The sequence below is a fragment of the Gorilla gorilla genome, chromosome 6 (assembly GCF_029281585.2).
Source record: "Gorilla gorilla gorilla isolate KB3781 chromosome 6, NHGRI_mGorGor1-v2.1_pri, whole genome shotgun sequence".
NCBI classification, from domain to species: Eukaryota; Metazoa; Chordata; class Mammalia; order Primates; family Hominidae; genus Gorilla; species Gorilla gorilla.
This window is the reverse complement of record NC_073230.2, coordinates 38505016-38520721: the sequence shown is the minus strand read 5'-3', so window position 1 is coordinate 38520721 and position 15706 is coordinate 38505016. Positions and strand designations below refer to the sequence as shown.

Genomic DNA, 15706 nt, shown 5'->3' with positions numbered 1-15706 from the left:
AATTTTCCACCTAGAAAATCCATGAGAACCAAGTGAAAAGGGATAAAAACCAATAAGAGAATTCAGAAACACAACTAAGAAAGGACACAATACATAAAAAACAATAGCTTTCCTGTACACCAGCAATAGCCCATTAGAAAATACAATGAAAGAATGATTCCTAGACCCACTTAAAGCCCAAACTGGAAAACACCTTAGAGGTAAACATAACAAGAACAAGGAAGAAAACTAAAAAACTTAACCAAAATGACTCTATAAGAAAGACTGAATACATGGAGAATCAGGCCACATTCTTGGAGAGGATGACTCAATCTTTTAAGAAAATAAATTCTCCTCCAAATTAGTCTGTAAATGCAATGCAATTCCTACACAAATCTTAACTAGACTTTTTTGGTGCAACTTGACAAGGATATTCAAAAGTACACCAGAAACAGTAAACGTGCAAGGAAAATCTGAAGAAAACAAAAGAATAATGAAGGGAAAATCTGCATACCAGAACATGCTACAAGGTTACAGTAACTAGCATAATGGTGCATCTGCCATGGGAATGGACAAATACATTAGTAACACAGAATAGAAAGTCTGGAACCAAAGACCAGTATATTGAGTGTTTATAATAAAATGACATTTCAACATAATGGAGAAAGGATTTAATAAAAAGGATTGAGAGGGTAGAATGTCCATCCATTGAAAATTAGATAAAATTGAGTATCATTTCAGACCAGACAAAACAATAAAATTTCAGCTGGATTGAAGATGCACATGTAATAGTCCACAAAAAGTGTAGACTTTGTTTTACATCCACAAAAGTGTTACAAACAAGAACAATATTTTTATGTCTTGGGTTGGGAAAGGCCTCCATCAACCAGAAATAAGGCTTGGAATTCACTAAGGGAAATCTTGACCATTTGACTGTATAAATGCTATGCAGAAATGGAAATATACTTACAACATACACAACATAGGAAGTGTTAACTATCCTTTAAACTGTAACTAATAAAATCTGATAGAAAACTGAACAAGAGAAATAAACAGGAATATTCACAATAAAAACAAATTGTCAATTAATGTTTGGAAACAAGTGCTCAGTTACACTAGCGAGATGGAGAAATGTACATTAAAATTATAAGCCAGCATTATCCTCCAGAAGCCTGTGCAAAAAATTAAATTATTGATTAAGCATAGACAATGAAATGGGGAAATGAGCCACTCTTCCTGAGGAGGAATAAATTGTTAAAGGGTTTTTGCAAAGCAATTTGGGATCTGAAATTTTAAATGTGTACCCCTTTCAACCCAGCAATTCCACTTCTAAGGATTTATTCTAAAGAAATATTTCCACATGCTCAAAATTATGCACAAAACTATTTCTATTTTTTGTAATAAGGAAAAAATGGGACAATATAAATCTCCAGTGTTAGGGGAATAGCTAAAGAGTTTGTGCATCCCTGTTACAGATTATAATGCAGCCATGACAGAGGAGGAAGTCAGATTGTGTGGGGACTCTTTCATTTCTCTTCCTCGCGTGCCTTTCTGCCCAAGACCCTGTCTCTTCCCTTCCTCTTCATCCCAAGGACACTCACCATGATAGAGCCAACCACAGGGCCTTTGATCACCCACCACAGAGCTGTGCTGTCATTCATATCCCAGCAGCTGAAAGATGGACAGAGAAAAGCAAGATCGCGTCCGTGAGTCGGCAGCATAGAAGCCTGCAGGACACTGCCCTGCCTAGCTGGGTGCCCGACACTTTCACCACCGCAGCTCTCTGAGGAGGGGCTGGCTGGAACAAGAGCTCTCCAGCGGGCTACAGACTCCAGCCTGGTCCTGGCTCTGAAAATCCCCTCCTTCTGAGCCTCTATCTTTCCCTCTGCTCACCTATCAAGGCAGGGCATGAAGCCCAAAAGTCAGGATCACCAGTGAGCTCCTGGGAAAGGACCATTTTTCCCCATAAGACCTACAGCTCTTAGGATGTGACCTCCCCCTCAACATGCTTCATCCCCTCCCTAAAAGGAAAACAGACACTCAGCTGAGTACAGAAGTAGACAAGGGCTCAGACACCTAGCACATTCTCTTGCTGGGTTGCTGGCTGAGACGCAGCTGGGTGGGTCACCTGCATGGGGCCATGGCTCAGGTGGTGCCCAGTGCTGGGCTTTAGTCTGGGCCTGGCATTGAATGGTTTGTTGCGGGCAGTTCATGTGAAGTCAGGGCAGCTACTGAGAACCCATCTATAAGAATCTACTCTGTGCTGTGGCCCTGACTCTCGAGCATGTACTAACCCTGTGTCATCAAAGTAGAGTCTCAGCGTAGCCCACACCGTCACACACACAGTTGGGGTCCCTGGGAGAACAAGAAAAAGAGGTCCGTGAGAACAGGAAAACCAACATGTCCAATGTCCACCATAGACGTGGGGCTCCGAGAGGCTATTGCTCCCCCATAAGACTTGGAATTCCTGGGAATTCTAACTGTCCCTCACACCCAGGCCTCCTGAGGGTCTATATCTCCCTCAGACCAAGGGCTGTCTTGTCTCTCAGAGGACTCCTGGATTTAACTCCTCCCTGAGATAGTGGGCTTTCCACAGGCAAGAAGATTGAGAAAGAGTCCAAGACAGAGCCTAGGCCATTAGACTCGGGCAGGGCAGTGGCCCCTCCTCACCTGACACTTCCTGAAGGCGGAACCAAAGACACACCTGGACACACCTGACCACGGGACCTGAGCCTGTCCAAGCCACAGCCAGGAACCTACCCCAGCCAATAATGGTGTACCAGTAGAAGTATCTCCTTTCAGGGAAGAAGGTCTCCACCAGCAGAGTGAAGAGGTACAGGCCCTCGATGAACAGCCAGAAGTAGTTGGACACAACACAGTAGTGGAAGAAAACCATGACGGCCTTACATTCCACCTGCAGGGAGAAGCGCCAGGTTGAGGGGCGTGAGCCCAACAGGAACAGGAGCAAGGGAGAATCCTAGGGCCCATTGGCTCTGGCATGCTCAGGCTCAAACATCCCAAGGATCTAAGAGAGTCAATATTCCTGGATCAGAGTTGAAAATTGCAGCATCCCATGATTCTGAGTCAAAGCTGCCCATGGAGGCAAAACTGCACACCCAGGACAAAGACGGGTGGCAGACACAGAGCCTCCCCACCACCAGCTCATCCTCCTTCACTTTCCTGCTCCTTCCCTATCTCCCACAGAGGAGGGGAGTAGGGAGAGAAGCAGCCAGAGGACCCTGCAGGAGGCTCCTTGGTATGAGGATTTGGACACCTTTCAGGTGGGGGGATACATATTCCTGGCTTCCAGAAATCTCTACTCATAGAGGCTCCCCAAGCATGTCCTCCTGGTCAAGGCCCTGGACTTTACACTCTTCTTCCTAACCTACCTCCTCAAAGACCAGCTTCTCCACATGCTACCTCCTCCAGAAGTGTGAGACCTGGGGAGGTGTCTGGAAAGACCCCTGGCCAATCAGCACCTGGGCTCCATCCCAGGCTAGTTAAATGACCAGGGGCTAGGTAAGCCCTCTCTCAGCATCAGTTTCCTCTTCATTCAAGTGGGACTTGGTGTTCCCACCTGACCTTCCTCCTCTGCCTTGCCAAATGCAACACCCAGGCCAAGAGACAGGAAGCATTTTGGCTGGAAGTGATGTCATACATTAGCTCATCGGCTACTAGTAACTTAATTCGTGAGTTTTCACATAAACCAGGGGTGGTGGGGCAATGCCTTCACCTGCAGGGACACACTTGACCTGCAGGGTGTCAGGCAGGTAATGTGCGTCCTGGGGAACCAAGGGGATGGTGCGGGGCCTTCCCGGCAGAGCCCTAATGGGTCTGCTTGGCTCACTCACAGTGGAGATGAAGCAGTGGTTGCTGTCCTGCTCCGCATACAGAATCCAGTCTTTAATGAAGACGGAGATCGCCCTCAGCATGAACGACACAAACAGGTTCATGTGGATGAAGTTGCGTGTGCAGTGCAGCTTCCTACATGAGTGGGCCAGGGGAGAAAGAAGCCTTGGACCCCACAGCATTTCACACCCTCCATGTGGGCATCTGTGGTGGGCCAACTCTGTGGCTTTATCTCAGCAGGTCTCCCACCCAGGCCACCCTCCTTCCTGCCACCTCTCTAAATCCTCACTGACTTCCAGGCCCCTATAACCCAGCTCCACCACCCCACATGGCCAGACTTCTCCCTCCTGTGGCCTCTGTCTATCTAGACCAGGAAGACAAAAGCAAGGAATGCAGATCTCCTGCCCAGGCTCTGCCTGGCTGCATAGCCCTGGACAAGTCAGTTGCCCTCTCTGGAGTGAAGTTTCCCATCTGTTATCCTTGGGGTGGGGGAAATGCCTTCAAAGGGGTCTTCTAGGGCTGACATCAAGGGGGGAAGGGAGAGATGCACCAAGGCCTCTGAGGCCCTGGCCAGCTCTGGTGCTTGCTTGAATGTTGCTGAGGGTCTCACCGGAAGCGACAAAGGATGACCATGGCAGTGGTGAGGGTGACGAGGGATGTGCTGTAGCCAACCGTGTAGAGGGCCTTCACTGACAGGTAGTAATAATCCTGAAGCAGAGCACAGGACATGCAGGACTTCATGTGAGACCTGCCCACAGCCAGGCTGCCTCAGGCCTGCACCCAGTCTCCCAGGCCAGGGCCTGCCCACCTCCAGGCCTAGCTCCTCCTTCCTCTCTTCTGCTGATATCATCTCCACCACCTCCCACCCCTGGCCAAGCCTCTTACTCCCCTTTGCACAGTGTCAGCATTCTGCAGATGCTCAATATATGCTGTTGAAGGCAAGAGTGCTGTCCAATCAGAACAGACACAGCCTTGGACTACACAAAGGTCCAGGAAGCCCCTTGCTGGGCCTGGCATTAACCCAGTGGCATTAATTCCAGTATCCTGGAAGAGTAGCCAGGTGCAGGTGGGGAGGAGTAGGCAGCATCCCAGTTGCTTCTCATCCCCAGCAGGTGCTCATGAATGCTGCCTACTGACCTAAATTTCCTCAGCCCTACCCTCACCACCTCTGGGGAGCAGGGTGCAGACACTCACCTGGTCCCCAGTCTCAGATTCATATTCATCAAACCCACAGGCATCAAAGTAATGAGGGAAGGGTTCCGACCAGCCATCCTCCGTGCAGTTCCGGCTCACCACTCCCATGTCTGCAGCAAAAAGAAAACTCAGCGAGGCCCAGAAATGATTAAGAGGGCCCTGAAATTCTTATGCAAAAATTACGTGTTCAGTGGGAATTCCTGGAAACCCCTATGACCAACTGGGAAGCATGGGGAAAGGTTTCAGAAATCAGTGATTGCTGATCACAGGGATGGAGAAACAAAGAGCAAGCTCATCTCAACCAAAGATGGGGAGACTGCGCCAGCTGAATCTAGCATCCCTGCATCCCTGCATCCCTCCCCTCTCGAACATTTCCCAATGCTCATCAGGGATGGGCCTGAGTCCTCCCCTGGGCCCTGGATCAGCACTTCTCAAATGTCAGTGTGCAGAACCACCTAGGAGACTGATCACAAATGCAGATTCCAGGCCTGCCCTTAGGGATTCTCTGTCAGGAGATCTGGGCACTTTCAGGAATCCCCTCTGGTGACTGCAGGGTGTGGGTGGGGTCCTTGGCACACCTTGGGAACACAGCTTGATGTGATGCTTTCCCTCGGAGCTCTAAGCCTCACAGCAGCTGCAACATCTCACATCAAGGGGACACAGGGCTTGCTTCATTAACAAGGTCCAGATTTCCACTAACGTAGGGCCGGATCTTACGAAGATATATATTTGGGTTTCTTTTAAAGTGTTGTCTTTCAGAGTTTGGGAGGGCTGTTTCCTGTCACTAATGTACTTTAATTTGCTTTTGGTTGACTTTAAGGCCATTCAGTGGGACACTCGAGGGGGTGGGATCAGTCATGGCCATTAAATGAGTCATTTGCTGGCTGCACAGTAGAGTCCAGGCTGGTTTTTGCCCTGCCCGGGGCCATGTTAGTCTTTCATGATTGCTTTTTCATTCTCCCTTCACCTGATGGTTTATAATGGTGAGCCACTCATGTCCAGGGCAGGGGGGTGAGCAAGCAGCTCCCTTTTCCTCCAGCCCAGCACCTGAGTGTGGCCCCAGCCTGACACTGGGAGCGTACCCGGTCTATCAGGACACATGTGGTTGGTTCTTCCCTTCACAGCATTCAAAGACCAAGACATCGTATAAAACAAGAGACACCTGCAGAAAAGGGGCTCCAGTACCCATATTGCTGGACAGAAACCTCCCCTCTGTGGCCAAGGCCACCTCCAGGGAGCTCAGGAAAGAGGCAAGGAGGGCAGCAGATCAGCCTCTGTGGGAGGCAGAGGCCAAGAGAAGAGATCCTTCCACTTTTCCAATCTGTGTCCCTCGCTTCCTGCATTAGAAGATCTAAGGCCAGTTCTCTTTAGCCAAGAAAGTCAGAAATGAACTTCCTGGGATGGGTAACTCCGCCCGAAAGGAGAGTTCTGCCCACAACAGGGAGACTCCAACAGTCCGTCTCCAGCTCTGAGTTCTACGGCACAGGCTAAGGGGGAAGTTTGGCAAGCCCAGAGAGAGCAAAGGAGCTCATTTCTGTCCCACAGCTGATGCCAAACTGTCCCTTCTTCCAGCAAATCTGTCTCAGGCAACCTCCTTTTAAGTCTCTCTGAACACTTCTTTCAGAAAGTCTGAATGTCCCAGGGAAATCACCACCATGGCCAAGTTCCTTCCCCTCCCTGGGCCTCATTTCCTCTCTGCTTTGCTCACATCAGGATGGTGGGAAGAGGAAAGGGAAGCTGCTTTGAAAAACAATTTTTTTGAAAACAGTGTTCTAGAAGGAAAAGCGGTTTCCTTTCTTTTATTTTCCTTCTTTCTTTTTTTCCTTTTTATAACACAGTGTGGGCTCAGAGAAGTATAAACCCTTTTGTTCAGAACTGTTCTGTGAATTTGCCACTGTATTGTTCTGATAGAAATCTCCGGAAGATGGAGTGCTCTTGAGATTGTCAAAACCCCGCGGTGATTGTGCCTACTTCACTAGGCTGATTCGCCCCAGTAACTGCACAGGAACACGAAACTTTTGGGCAGCGTTTCCCAAAGGGGTGCCCGTCCCGGATCAGCCCATCAGCATCACCTGGGAGACTGGCGAGACAAGCACATTCTCAGGCCCCACCCCAGGCGGAATAAATTAGAGACTGCCAGGAACCTGGGTTTAACAAGTGCACAAGGTAGCTGTGATGCACGGTAAAAGTTTGAGAGCTACTGTTCTAGATGTTAGAGTTCAGAAACAGTCAAGGATCATCCAATCCAGGAGCTCTTCATTTGAAGTCCACAAAGGGACTCTAAGACATCTGTGGCCCCCCTGAAATTCTACACACGATGTTCTATCTGTGTGCTTTTCCATGAAGATAATCTGTACCTTTATCAGAGAAAAAAAGTCACCTGCCAAAGGTCACACAGCCACAGAGGAGCAGAGCCCAGCCTGGGATGGGGTTCTCAAAGCTCACATGTCAGCAGACGCCCTCCCTCCAGCCAGTCCATGGTCAACCCCAGCCTAACCCCTTACCTGAGAGATCTAAGGAGTTACTCTCACCAAAATCAGACTCTCCTGAAAAATACAGACATAGGCATATATCAAAATGCCTGGCTTACAGTTAGCTACTGTTTACTCTCCACCCTGGAAGGCTCAGGCTACCCCTGGTCTACAGGAAGTAGGGGATGGAGTCCTGGCCAAGAGGCAATATCACACACAGCAGCCGCGCACCTTTCTCACACACTACACCTTCTAACACCACTCTCACTTGCTTTGCATTTCTGTGATGTTCAGGATGGTCCAGGACTCAGTTCTCCACCACCACAGGTAATAGAAATGGGTACTGCCAGGAGGATGGGAGGGCCTCCAGAATGGAGAGGAATGGGAGAAAATGAAAAGGGATGGTTGGGCCTTTTCAAAAAAAGGGCAAACCACAGCAACGTGGGCCCAGGGCTTGGGGTTTCCTTTTCGGTGCTCAACCCTCCACCTCAGCCTCCAAAACTGCTCTTCATCAAAGGGAATCCAGAAGACTTCATCTTCAGACAATTTTTCTTCTCTCCCTACTCTTTATTCCCATTTCCACCCTTTTCTTATGCCAAACCCCCTGTTAGCAATGAGACCCCATTTCCACCCCATCCCCCCTTCTCAAAACTCCTTTCCCAAGGTCCAGCTGACATGCCACCTCTTCCTGGAAGCCTCCCCTGACTTCTTCACTATTCTGCCTGCATGCTGCATCATTTGCTCTTCTGTTCTCTTGCTCACTGTGCATTCCGGCTTCTTAGCTGTCAGGGATGTCAATATCTGCATGGACTGATGCACATGTTCAGGTCTGTGCATATGCACATATATGCACCTACACTCATGCGTGAGCTTGTTTCTTAGCCCCTCCATTGGTAAGTCCCGTCCTCCCAAACAAGCCTGTGAGGGACCTGAGGTCGTGCTTGTGTTGTGCATCTTCCTGTGCCCCCTGACCTCCAGAATGGCCAAGGTCGGGGAGAGGGGAGGAAGGAAGGAGGAAAGAACCTGATACCCAGTGAGCCTCTTACTCCACCCCCACCCCAATCCCAGCAGCCGGAGCCTGGGATCTCCTGAGGCTGGGCTCCTGCTGGATGGACAGAAAGACAGCGGTCTATCCTCACCAAGGTTCCTCTTACCAATGGTTTCGGTCTCCCAGACTGAAACAGAGAGAAAGAGAGAGAGAGAAAAGTCAGAGGTGAGCAGCGGGGTGAGAAAAGTCAGGGGCTGCTCTCCTTGGGTCTTGCTGATCACTTCCTCCTCCTTCCCAACCCCAAACATTAAAGAGGGGCTCTGGGGAACCCAGAAGGCATCAGGACTATAAGCTGGGGACACTGGAGACCTCCAGAACAGAAACAAGCAGAGGCATTTGAGAGGAGGAGGGAGATCCATGCTCCCACATCTCCAGTCTCTCCAATATCCTACACAGCCACAGTCATCACAACAGGCTACCTGGGAACTGAGAAGAAACACAGGAATCCCATTCTCTCCTTGCAAAGTATTCAAGGCAAGTCTCACCAATCAAGTTTTGTGAACAGAGGTGCTAAAAGGCCCTGCCTTAATGAACCATTAAGAATCAGGTGTAAATAACACCTTCATTGTGCCACTGCCAGAGGAAGGAGGGAGTGTGGAGGAAAGTGTGTCTTAAGAAAATCTTATTTTACCATTGATTCATTTTGCCTTTCGTTGTTGAGAAGACGGAGTCTGGCATGGAATCTGACCCAGAGTAGATGTTCAATAAACACACTTTAAATAAATGACGGAACGAAAGAAATACATGAATGGAGGAAGTGATTAAGTTGGCTTCTACAGGAATGAATTGGAAATCAGGCTGAATCACTCACTGGCTGCCACCATGCCTGACTGCCCCCCAGTCCCACTGTATCTCTCACTCCAGCACTTCCGCTGCCTGTATCCCCTTTCAAAATTCACTCTGGCCTGCTCAGGTCACACCCAATCCCCAGGCCCTCAGATGGGAGAGTTCAATGCCACCCTCCTCCCGGGCCGGCCGGTGGTCTGGAGGTGGAGGTGTTGCTGCAGAGTGCAGTGCATCTTAGACAAACCTTGGGGTGGGAGCCAGAGACGGGGGGACCTGGGACCCCCAACACAGGCCACTGTTTTCTCTGCCACCTCCTGCAAGCCCCTCCCCCTCCAGGGCAGAGTCAGTTATTGGAATTCGAGGTTTGACAGCAAATTAGCAAATTTGCCTTTTGCCTCTCAGAGAAGACAGGGGACTGCAGCAGGCAGGACTCAGTGCTGGAGTGGAGCCTGGAAACTCGCCCCTTCTAGGACATCAGCCTAAGCCTTAGGCTGGAAAAGAAGAACGCTAAGGCCAGGTCACATGGCCACACACAACTCAGATCCCTCTGATACCCTCGGGAGCCCCCCCCCCATGGCTTGATGGCCAGGAGGTGGCTCAGTAAGTCACCTGGCTGGAGCCAGTCCCGCCAGCTCTCCCTGCCCAGCCCCAACTCAGTGCCTTCAGCTGGCCACCCTGCCTCCTGTGACACTCACAGGGATGGGGTAGAAGGCCCGTGGAGGAGTTCACAGGTCCCAGCCGAAAGGCAGGAACCGTTCTGGAAGAGCCCAAGGGACCCATATCCAAAGAAGTCATCTACAGCTACCCCTTTCCCTCAGACACCCCCTGCAATGGAGATGGTGCTACCGGGGCTTCTGCCTGTGGGTAGAGCATCGCCTTCTCTCCCCTGCCCTCACCCTACATCCCACCTGTGCACAAAGCTCAGCCACTCTGCCCACTCATGGGCTGCTCTATCGTTTTGGTGGCCCCTGGATATCTCCACAGCACTTCAGTGGCCCCCAGAGACCTCAAACACAGATATGCCCCAAACCCAGGTCTGCAGGACACCGCACCCACCCAGCCTTCCCTCTCAGGGAGGCGCCATCGCACACCCGTGCCTCCAAGCCCACGTCCACAAGTCACCAACAGCACTGTGGCACTGCTCCCCGTGTGTGGCACCCTCTCCCCAGGTAGCCCAAGGCCCAGCTCCTCCCATCTTGAGCCTGTGTAACTGCCTGAGGGCAGCTAGGGCCCAGCAAATGCTCTGCTGAGCAAACGTGAGTGTGCGCCAGCCCCATCGGGCCTTGTGCCTGCGTCTAAGTGGCTCTGAATGTGGACGTGGGTGTCTTGTGTCCAGCTGCCTTCCCCACGCGTCTCATTCTGCCTGAGGGGGGTGTCTACATGCGCGTCTCTCTCCATGCCTCCCACTGGGCGCTGAGGATCTGTGGCTGTGGGAGGATGGTGACAATTATCCCAGCTAACATTTACTACTGCACATTCAAAACGCGCCAAGTCCTGTGCTAAGTGGCGTCCACAGCATCGCTTCACATTACCCTCACAGAAGCACCCTGGGAGAGGGCCACCGGGACACATACCCAGCTGACAGACAGGGGCCTGGGCTGGAGGGTGAGTGACAGCTGGCATGGATCCCACGCGTGAGGGCACAGCCTTGCTTTCATCCACAACGATGGTTCCCATGTGTACCTGTGTCCCCGTGTGTGCAAGTGTCTGTGGTTTCATCCCCCACACCACATGTGAGCTCAGGAGCAGGGACTGTCTGCCCACAGGGTGGCCTCCCTGTCCTTGGTGCTTGCCTGGGGCCGAATTTGGGGAGCACGCTAGGCCAGCGTGGCCTAAAGAGACTGGGCTAAACCCACCTTGGTCTGGGTTGAAGATTCGGAAGAGCTCAGGGCAGCTGACCAGGACCATCTCACCCACATGGGCGGGCTTCCAACACGTGATGTTGTCCCACATCCCAGGACAGCCTGTGGGTAAGACAGCCATGGTGAGAGGGGCCAGCCACACACACCCATACACACACACCACCACACACATCACACACACCAACATACACACCACACACACCACAGACACCACACACAGCAACATACATGCTACACACACAACACACACACAACACCAACAAACACATCACACACACACCACACAACAGACACCGCACACATCACACACACACACTACACATACATCACAGACACCACACAGCAACACACATCACACATACACCACACACACTACACACGCCACATACACCACACACACATTACACACACATCACACACACCACACACCACTCACACATGCACCACACACACATCACACACACCACACACATATATCATACACACTACACACACACACTCACACACCACACACATCACACACACATACAACACACACACATCACACATGCACCACACACACATTACACACACCATAAACAGATCACACACACACCACATATACCACATACACTACACACACACACTACACACACCACACACATGCACCACACACACCACACACAATCACACATATACACCACACACACATCACACACACACCACACACATCACATACACACCACTCACACCAGACACATACTCATCACACACACACCACTCACATCACAGACACCATACACATGTAAGCACATACCACACACATCACACATGAATGTGCACACATGCACCACACCCACACACACATCACACATGTACACACACACCCACACTTATATATACACACACTGAGGTGTGCTCCACGGCTTACAAGCCAGGCCCTTGCAGGGGGCCGGGAGTGGTTTAGGAGAGGAAAGGCAAGGCCTACAGTCTGAGGGAGGGCTCAGCCCTGTACCGGTAATATCCCTCAAACAGGAATGGAGACGCAAGGCACTTCAGGAGCTCCTGGGTCGGGAAGGAGGGAGCCCTCACCTGTTTTTACACCGCCCCACAGCCCCGAAGACCCACAGCCTCACAGCTGCACAACATCACAGGTGTGTGGGGAGGGGAGACACAGCAGGCCAGGGCTGGATCCCTAGGAATGAGATGTTGAGAGGCAGGGGTCTCTGCAGCAGCCTCTCCCACATGCCCACCCTAGCCCCTCCTCAGCCACCACTGAGGGTCCCACTTCAGATCCACCCCCTCAGCAGGGCCCCCCATCCGCCCTAAGGGGAGGGGTTAGGAACAGGCTGGTCTAAGGCTGCTGCTCCACTCCCCCCACCTACTCCCAAGGCAGGCCCAGCAGGGGACACAAATTCATCAGCTGGAGAAGAGGGGAAAGCCAGCCAGGCAGAAGCCTGCACGCGCCAAGCAAGAATTGTGAAAGGACCCGGAACCAGAAGAGGTGGAGGCCGGGACTGCTGCAGAGGCCCCCACAGCATCTCCAGACTGATGGAGAGGAAGGGACAGACGAATTGAGAGGTGTTGAGGAATCCCCAAGATTTGGTGCCTCATTGGACATGAGCTGCAAGGAAGAGGAAACTGTCAAGCTTTATGACCAGATTTTCAGGTCTAGGGGGCCCAGCGGCTCCCCTCTCCCCGGTGCCTGCCTCTCCTTCTAGCCCTGCCAGCCTCTGTAGAGTTCCCCGCACTGCCTGACACCACCTCTTCCTGCTCCATCCCTGCTTCTCTGACTCTGTCCTCCCACAATGCTGAAACACCTCTCACCAAGGTCACCAGCGACCTCTTCGCTGCCAAATCCAAGGAACAATTTCAGCCCTTACTGGGTCCCGCCCTGCAGCCCTGACCGAATGCAGGTGCTGGTAGCTGTCCTGCCTTTGGCCGCCCACCCTGCCCACCTTGGATGAGCTCACCCTGCTCATGGATGTTACAGAATTTCATGTGGACAACTCTGTCCTGTCCACTCTGTGAGGGTAGAGCCCACAGCTAGTTGCCTGCTGGACACCCCCACCTTGAAGAACCAAAGATGATTCAAACACAGCAGTCCAAGACTCAGTGCAGCATCTCCTGCCCAAACCTGATTGCCTGTTCCAGCCCCAGCTGGAAACCTGGGACTCACCCCACTTCAGCTCCTTCCCTTTAGTGCTCCTGATCAAGCCCTTGCTGGTTTTACCTTGAAACCTTGTGAAATCCATGCCCCACTCTCTATCCCTTCACCCTACTCAGTGAAGAGGCTCAGGACCCCTCACTGAGACCACAGGTACACAAACCCCACACAGCTATGACCAGAAGCTTTTCAAAATGAATATCTGGCCATGTCACAAGCCCCCCACCAACAATCCCATGCTTTCTGGGCTCTTAGCACCCTCTATCCTTAACATGGTATTTACGACCCTACCTACGGCCCTGCCACTCGCTTTTCCTTCCAGCCTGTGGGTAGTGATTGAGGCCATGGGATGAGACAGCTCACTTTGAGAAGGGACATAAAGTGAGAAGAGCATGGAGGAAGGAACCCTGGAGAACCCATATTTATGGAGTGGGCAGAGGAAGCACAGGTAGTGATGTGAGCAGGAGAGAGTGGCAGAGGATGGTGGGGAGGCAGGAGTGTGGAGTGCCAGGCAGCAGAGGAGAGTTGCAGGAAAGAGGCCTGCAGCTTTTAGGGGATCGTAAAGGAAGGCTATGGAGAGGGCTTCTGTGCCATGTCAGGGACAGTAGGTGACCGACAGTGCCCGCCTCACAGGGCTGCTCTGAGGATTAATGAGTTCATACGCGCAAAGCTCTCAGAACAGAGCCAGGGTCATTCAATGCCTGTTCACTGCCGACAGAATCATTAATTTCATTATCCCAGTTAGGTGTCCCTGGGAACCATTGCCCCGAGAGGCCTCCATAGGCAGGGAGGTAAAGCAGGGACCTGCAAGGTGAGATGGCCTGGGGCAGGGCTGCTGACAGGTCCAGAGGACCCCTGGGAAGAGGAGGGGCCTGGAGCAGGCACCATGAGCTCACAGTCTCTGTTGGGGTCTGTGACGCTTGAGTGCTATTTGGACCAGAAGGTATCCACAGCTTTTAGACGGAGAAAATCCTGTCTCTCAGAATTCACACCCGGCTATTTTGGAGTTCGCACCCAGTCACATTGGCCCATAGCATCCTGCTCATGGAAAGACAGAGTTTGGGAACCAGATGTACCATAGAAAGCTCTGAAAAGAATAACCCAAGAAGGCAAAGACATTAAAGGCCAGATGAGGGGAGCTGGGTATCAGGTCTAATAGCAGTAGGCCAGTCATCAGTAATTCCTGTGTAACCATTAGCAGAGGACATCTAGCCAGCATGTGCTTGGCTGTGACATCATGTCCTTGAAAGAGACCCAATAGCACATCTTTGGCTACAGCAGCCCATGTTGACCGTGGAACGGCCGTGGAGCGTGGCTGCGTCTGGCCCATGCCCCAGCCAACAGATGTTCCCTTAATGTAGAACATTAGGCTCAGGCACAGCCAGCTGCTGCTGCCAGCTGACACTGCCGAGGTCACAGGGCCACTTCAGAGAGAATGAGCAGGGTCATGAGTGTTGAGGGCGAGGAGGGCTGCAGAGGTCGGGCAGGTGGCACAAGGGGAGAAGGGGGCTCTCATGTTGGCAGCAGGACGGGGGATGCATTCTCTTAACAACTGTTTACTGAGTGCCTACCTTGTGCCAGGGACCATCTATGCACCAGGGCCAGTGGTGGAGAAAAAGACAAAGCTGTGAAATTGATGTTTGAGGATAGAGTAAGGGGAAACGGCAGGTCTCTACTCAGCATTAGCACCGGAAGCCCTAAAACTTGAGTTCTGATTTCCTTCCGCCACAGGCTCACTTGTGACTCAGGCCAGTAACCGCCCCCTCCACCATGATTCACGTTTCCTATGTGCACAGGGACAACTGAGTGTCTCTGTGAGCTCCCAGCTTTGAGTGACCAGAGCTCAAATCTGGAACAGAGATTCACCCAGGACCTACTGGTGCCCAGAGGACGGCTGGGGCAGCTACAGCTGCCTAAAGGGCATCTGCTAAGGTGCCCCACCCCAGGTCGGGGCCTGGGAGCTCTCAGGATGCATCTGCCACAGCTCTCAAAGCCCTCCTCGTAACCCTTATGTCCCCAGCCTAAGCCCCCTCTAGAGTCCTAAAGACAATTCGTATAGTACCAGGGCAGGTGGGAAACCTAGAATGAGACCTCAGGACCCCAGGACCCAAAGACAATGTCCCTGACCCTATCGAGAGCTCGAAGGCCTCCATCCAGCCCTCTAGCCTGCATTGCTGCGGTCTCAAGAGACTCACAGCTGCCTCCCTGGGGCTCCCCAGAATGCCCTGGTGCCCATTTCTCTTGCAGTTACCACCTCCCAGCCCAGCACAGATGGGAGGACCCAGCAGGCTCCCACCTCCTCTCCTCTTTTGAATGGAAATTGCTCTGGCCTCAGCGGATTGGAGCTGAATCCTCCCAGGCCCCTTTCCCT

At 51.9% G+C, this 15706-nt stretch overlaps 1 protein-coding gene across 7 annotated transcripts in view; it reads right to left on the bottom strand.

Annotated features, from left to right (window-relative positions):
* The window catches only part of ADCYAP1R1 (ADCYAP receptor type I), a 59187-nt gene that overhangs the window by 22217 nt on the left and 21264 nt on the right, over positions 1-15706 (bottom strand). For 4 of the 7 annotated variants that reach the window (XM_004045269.5, XM_055347294.2, XM_019031639.4 and 1 more), the window contains exons 4-12: positions 11184-11291; positions 8648-8668; positions 7527-7568; positions 5023-5132; positions 4439-4536; positions 3831-3963; positions 2740-2893; positions 2274-2334; positions 1581-1650 (exon numbers count right to left, since the gene is read on the bottom strand). In XM_004045269.5, the coding sequence (XP_004045317.1) occupies positions 1581-1650; positions 2274-2334; positions 2740-2893; positions 3831-3963; positions 4439-4536; positions 5023-5132; positions 7527-7568; positions 8648-8668; positions 11184-11291 (797 nt within the window). The remainder of the gene's footprint in view (positions 1-1580; positions 1651-2273; positions 2335-2739; positions 2894-3830; positions 3964-4438; positions 4537-5022; positions 5133-7526; positions 7569-8647; positions 8669-11183; positions 11292-15706) is intronic. The other 3 variants (XM_019031640.4, XM_004045270.5, XM_055347295.2) reach the window with 2 other exon arrangements.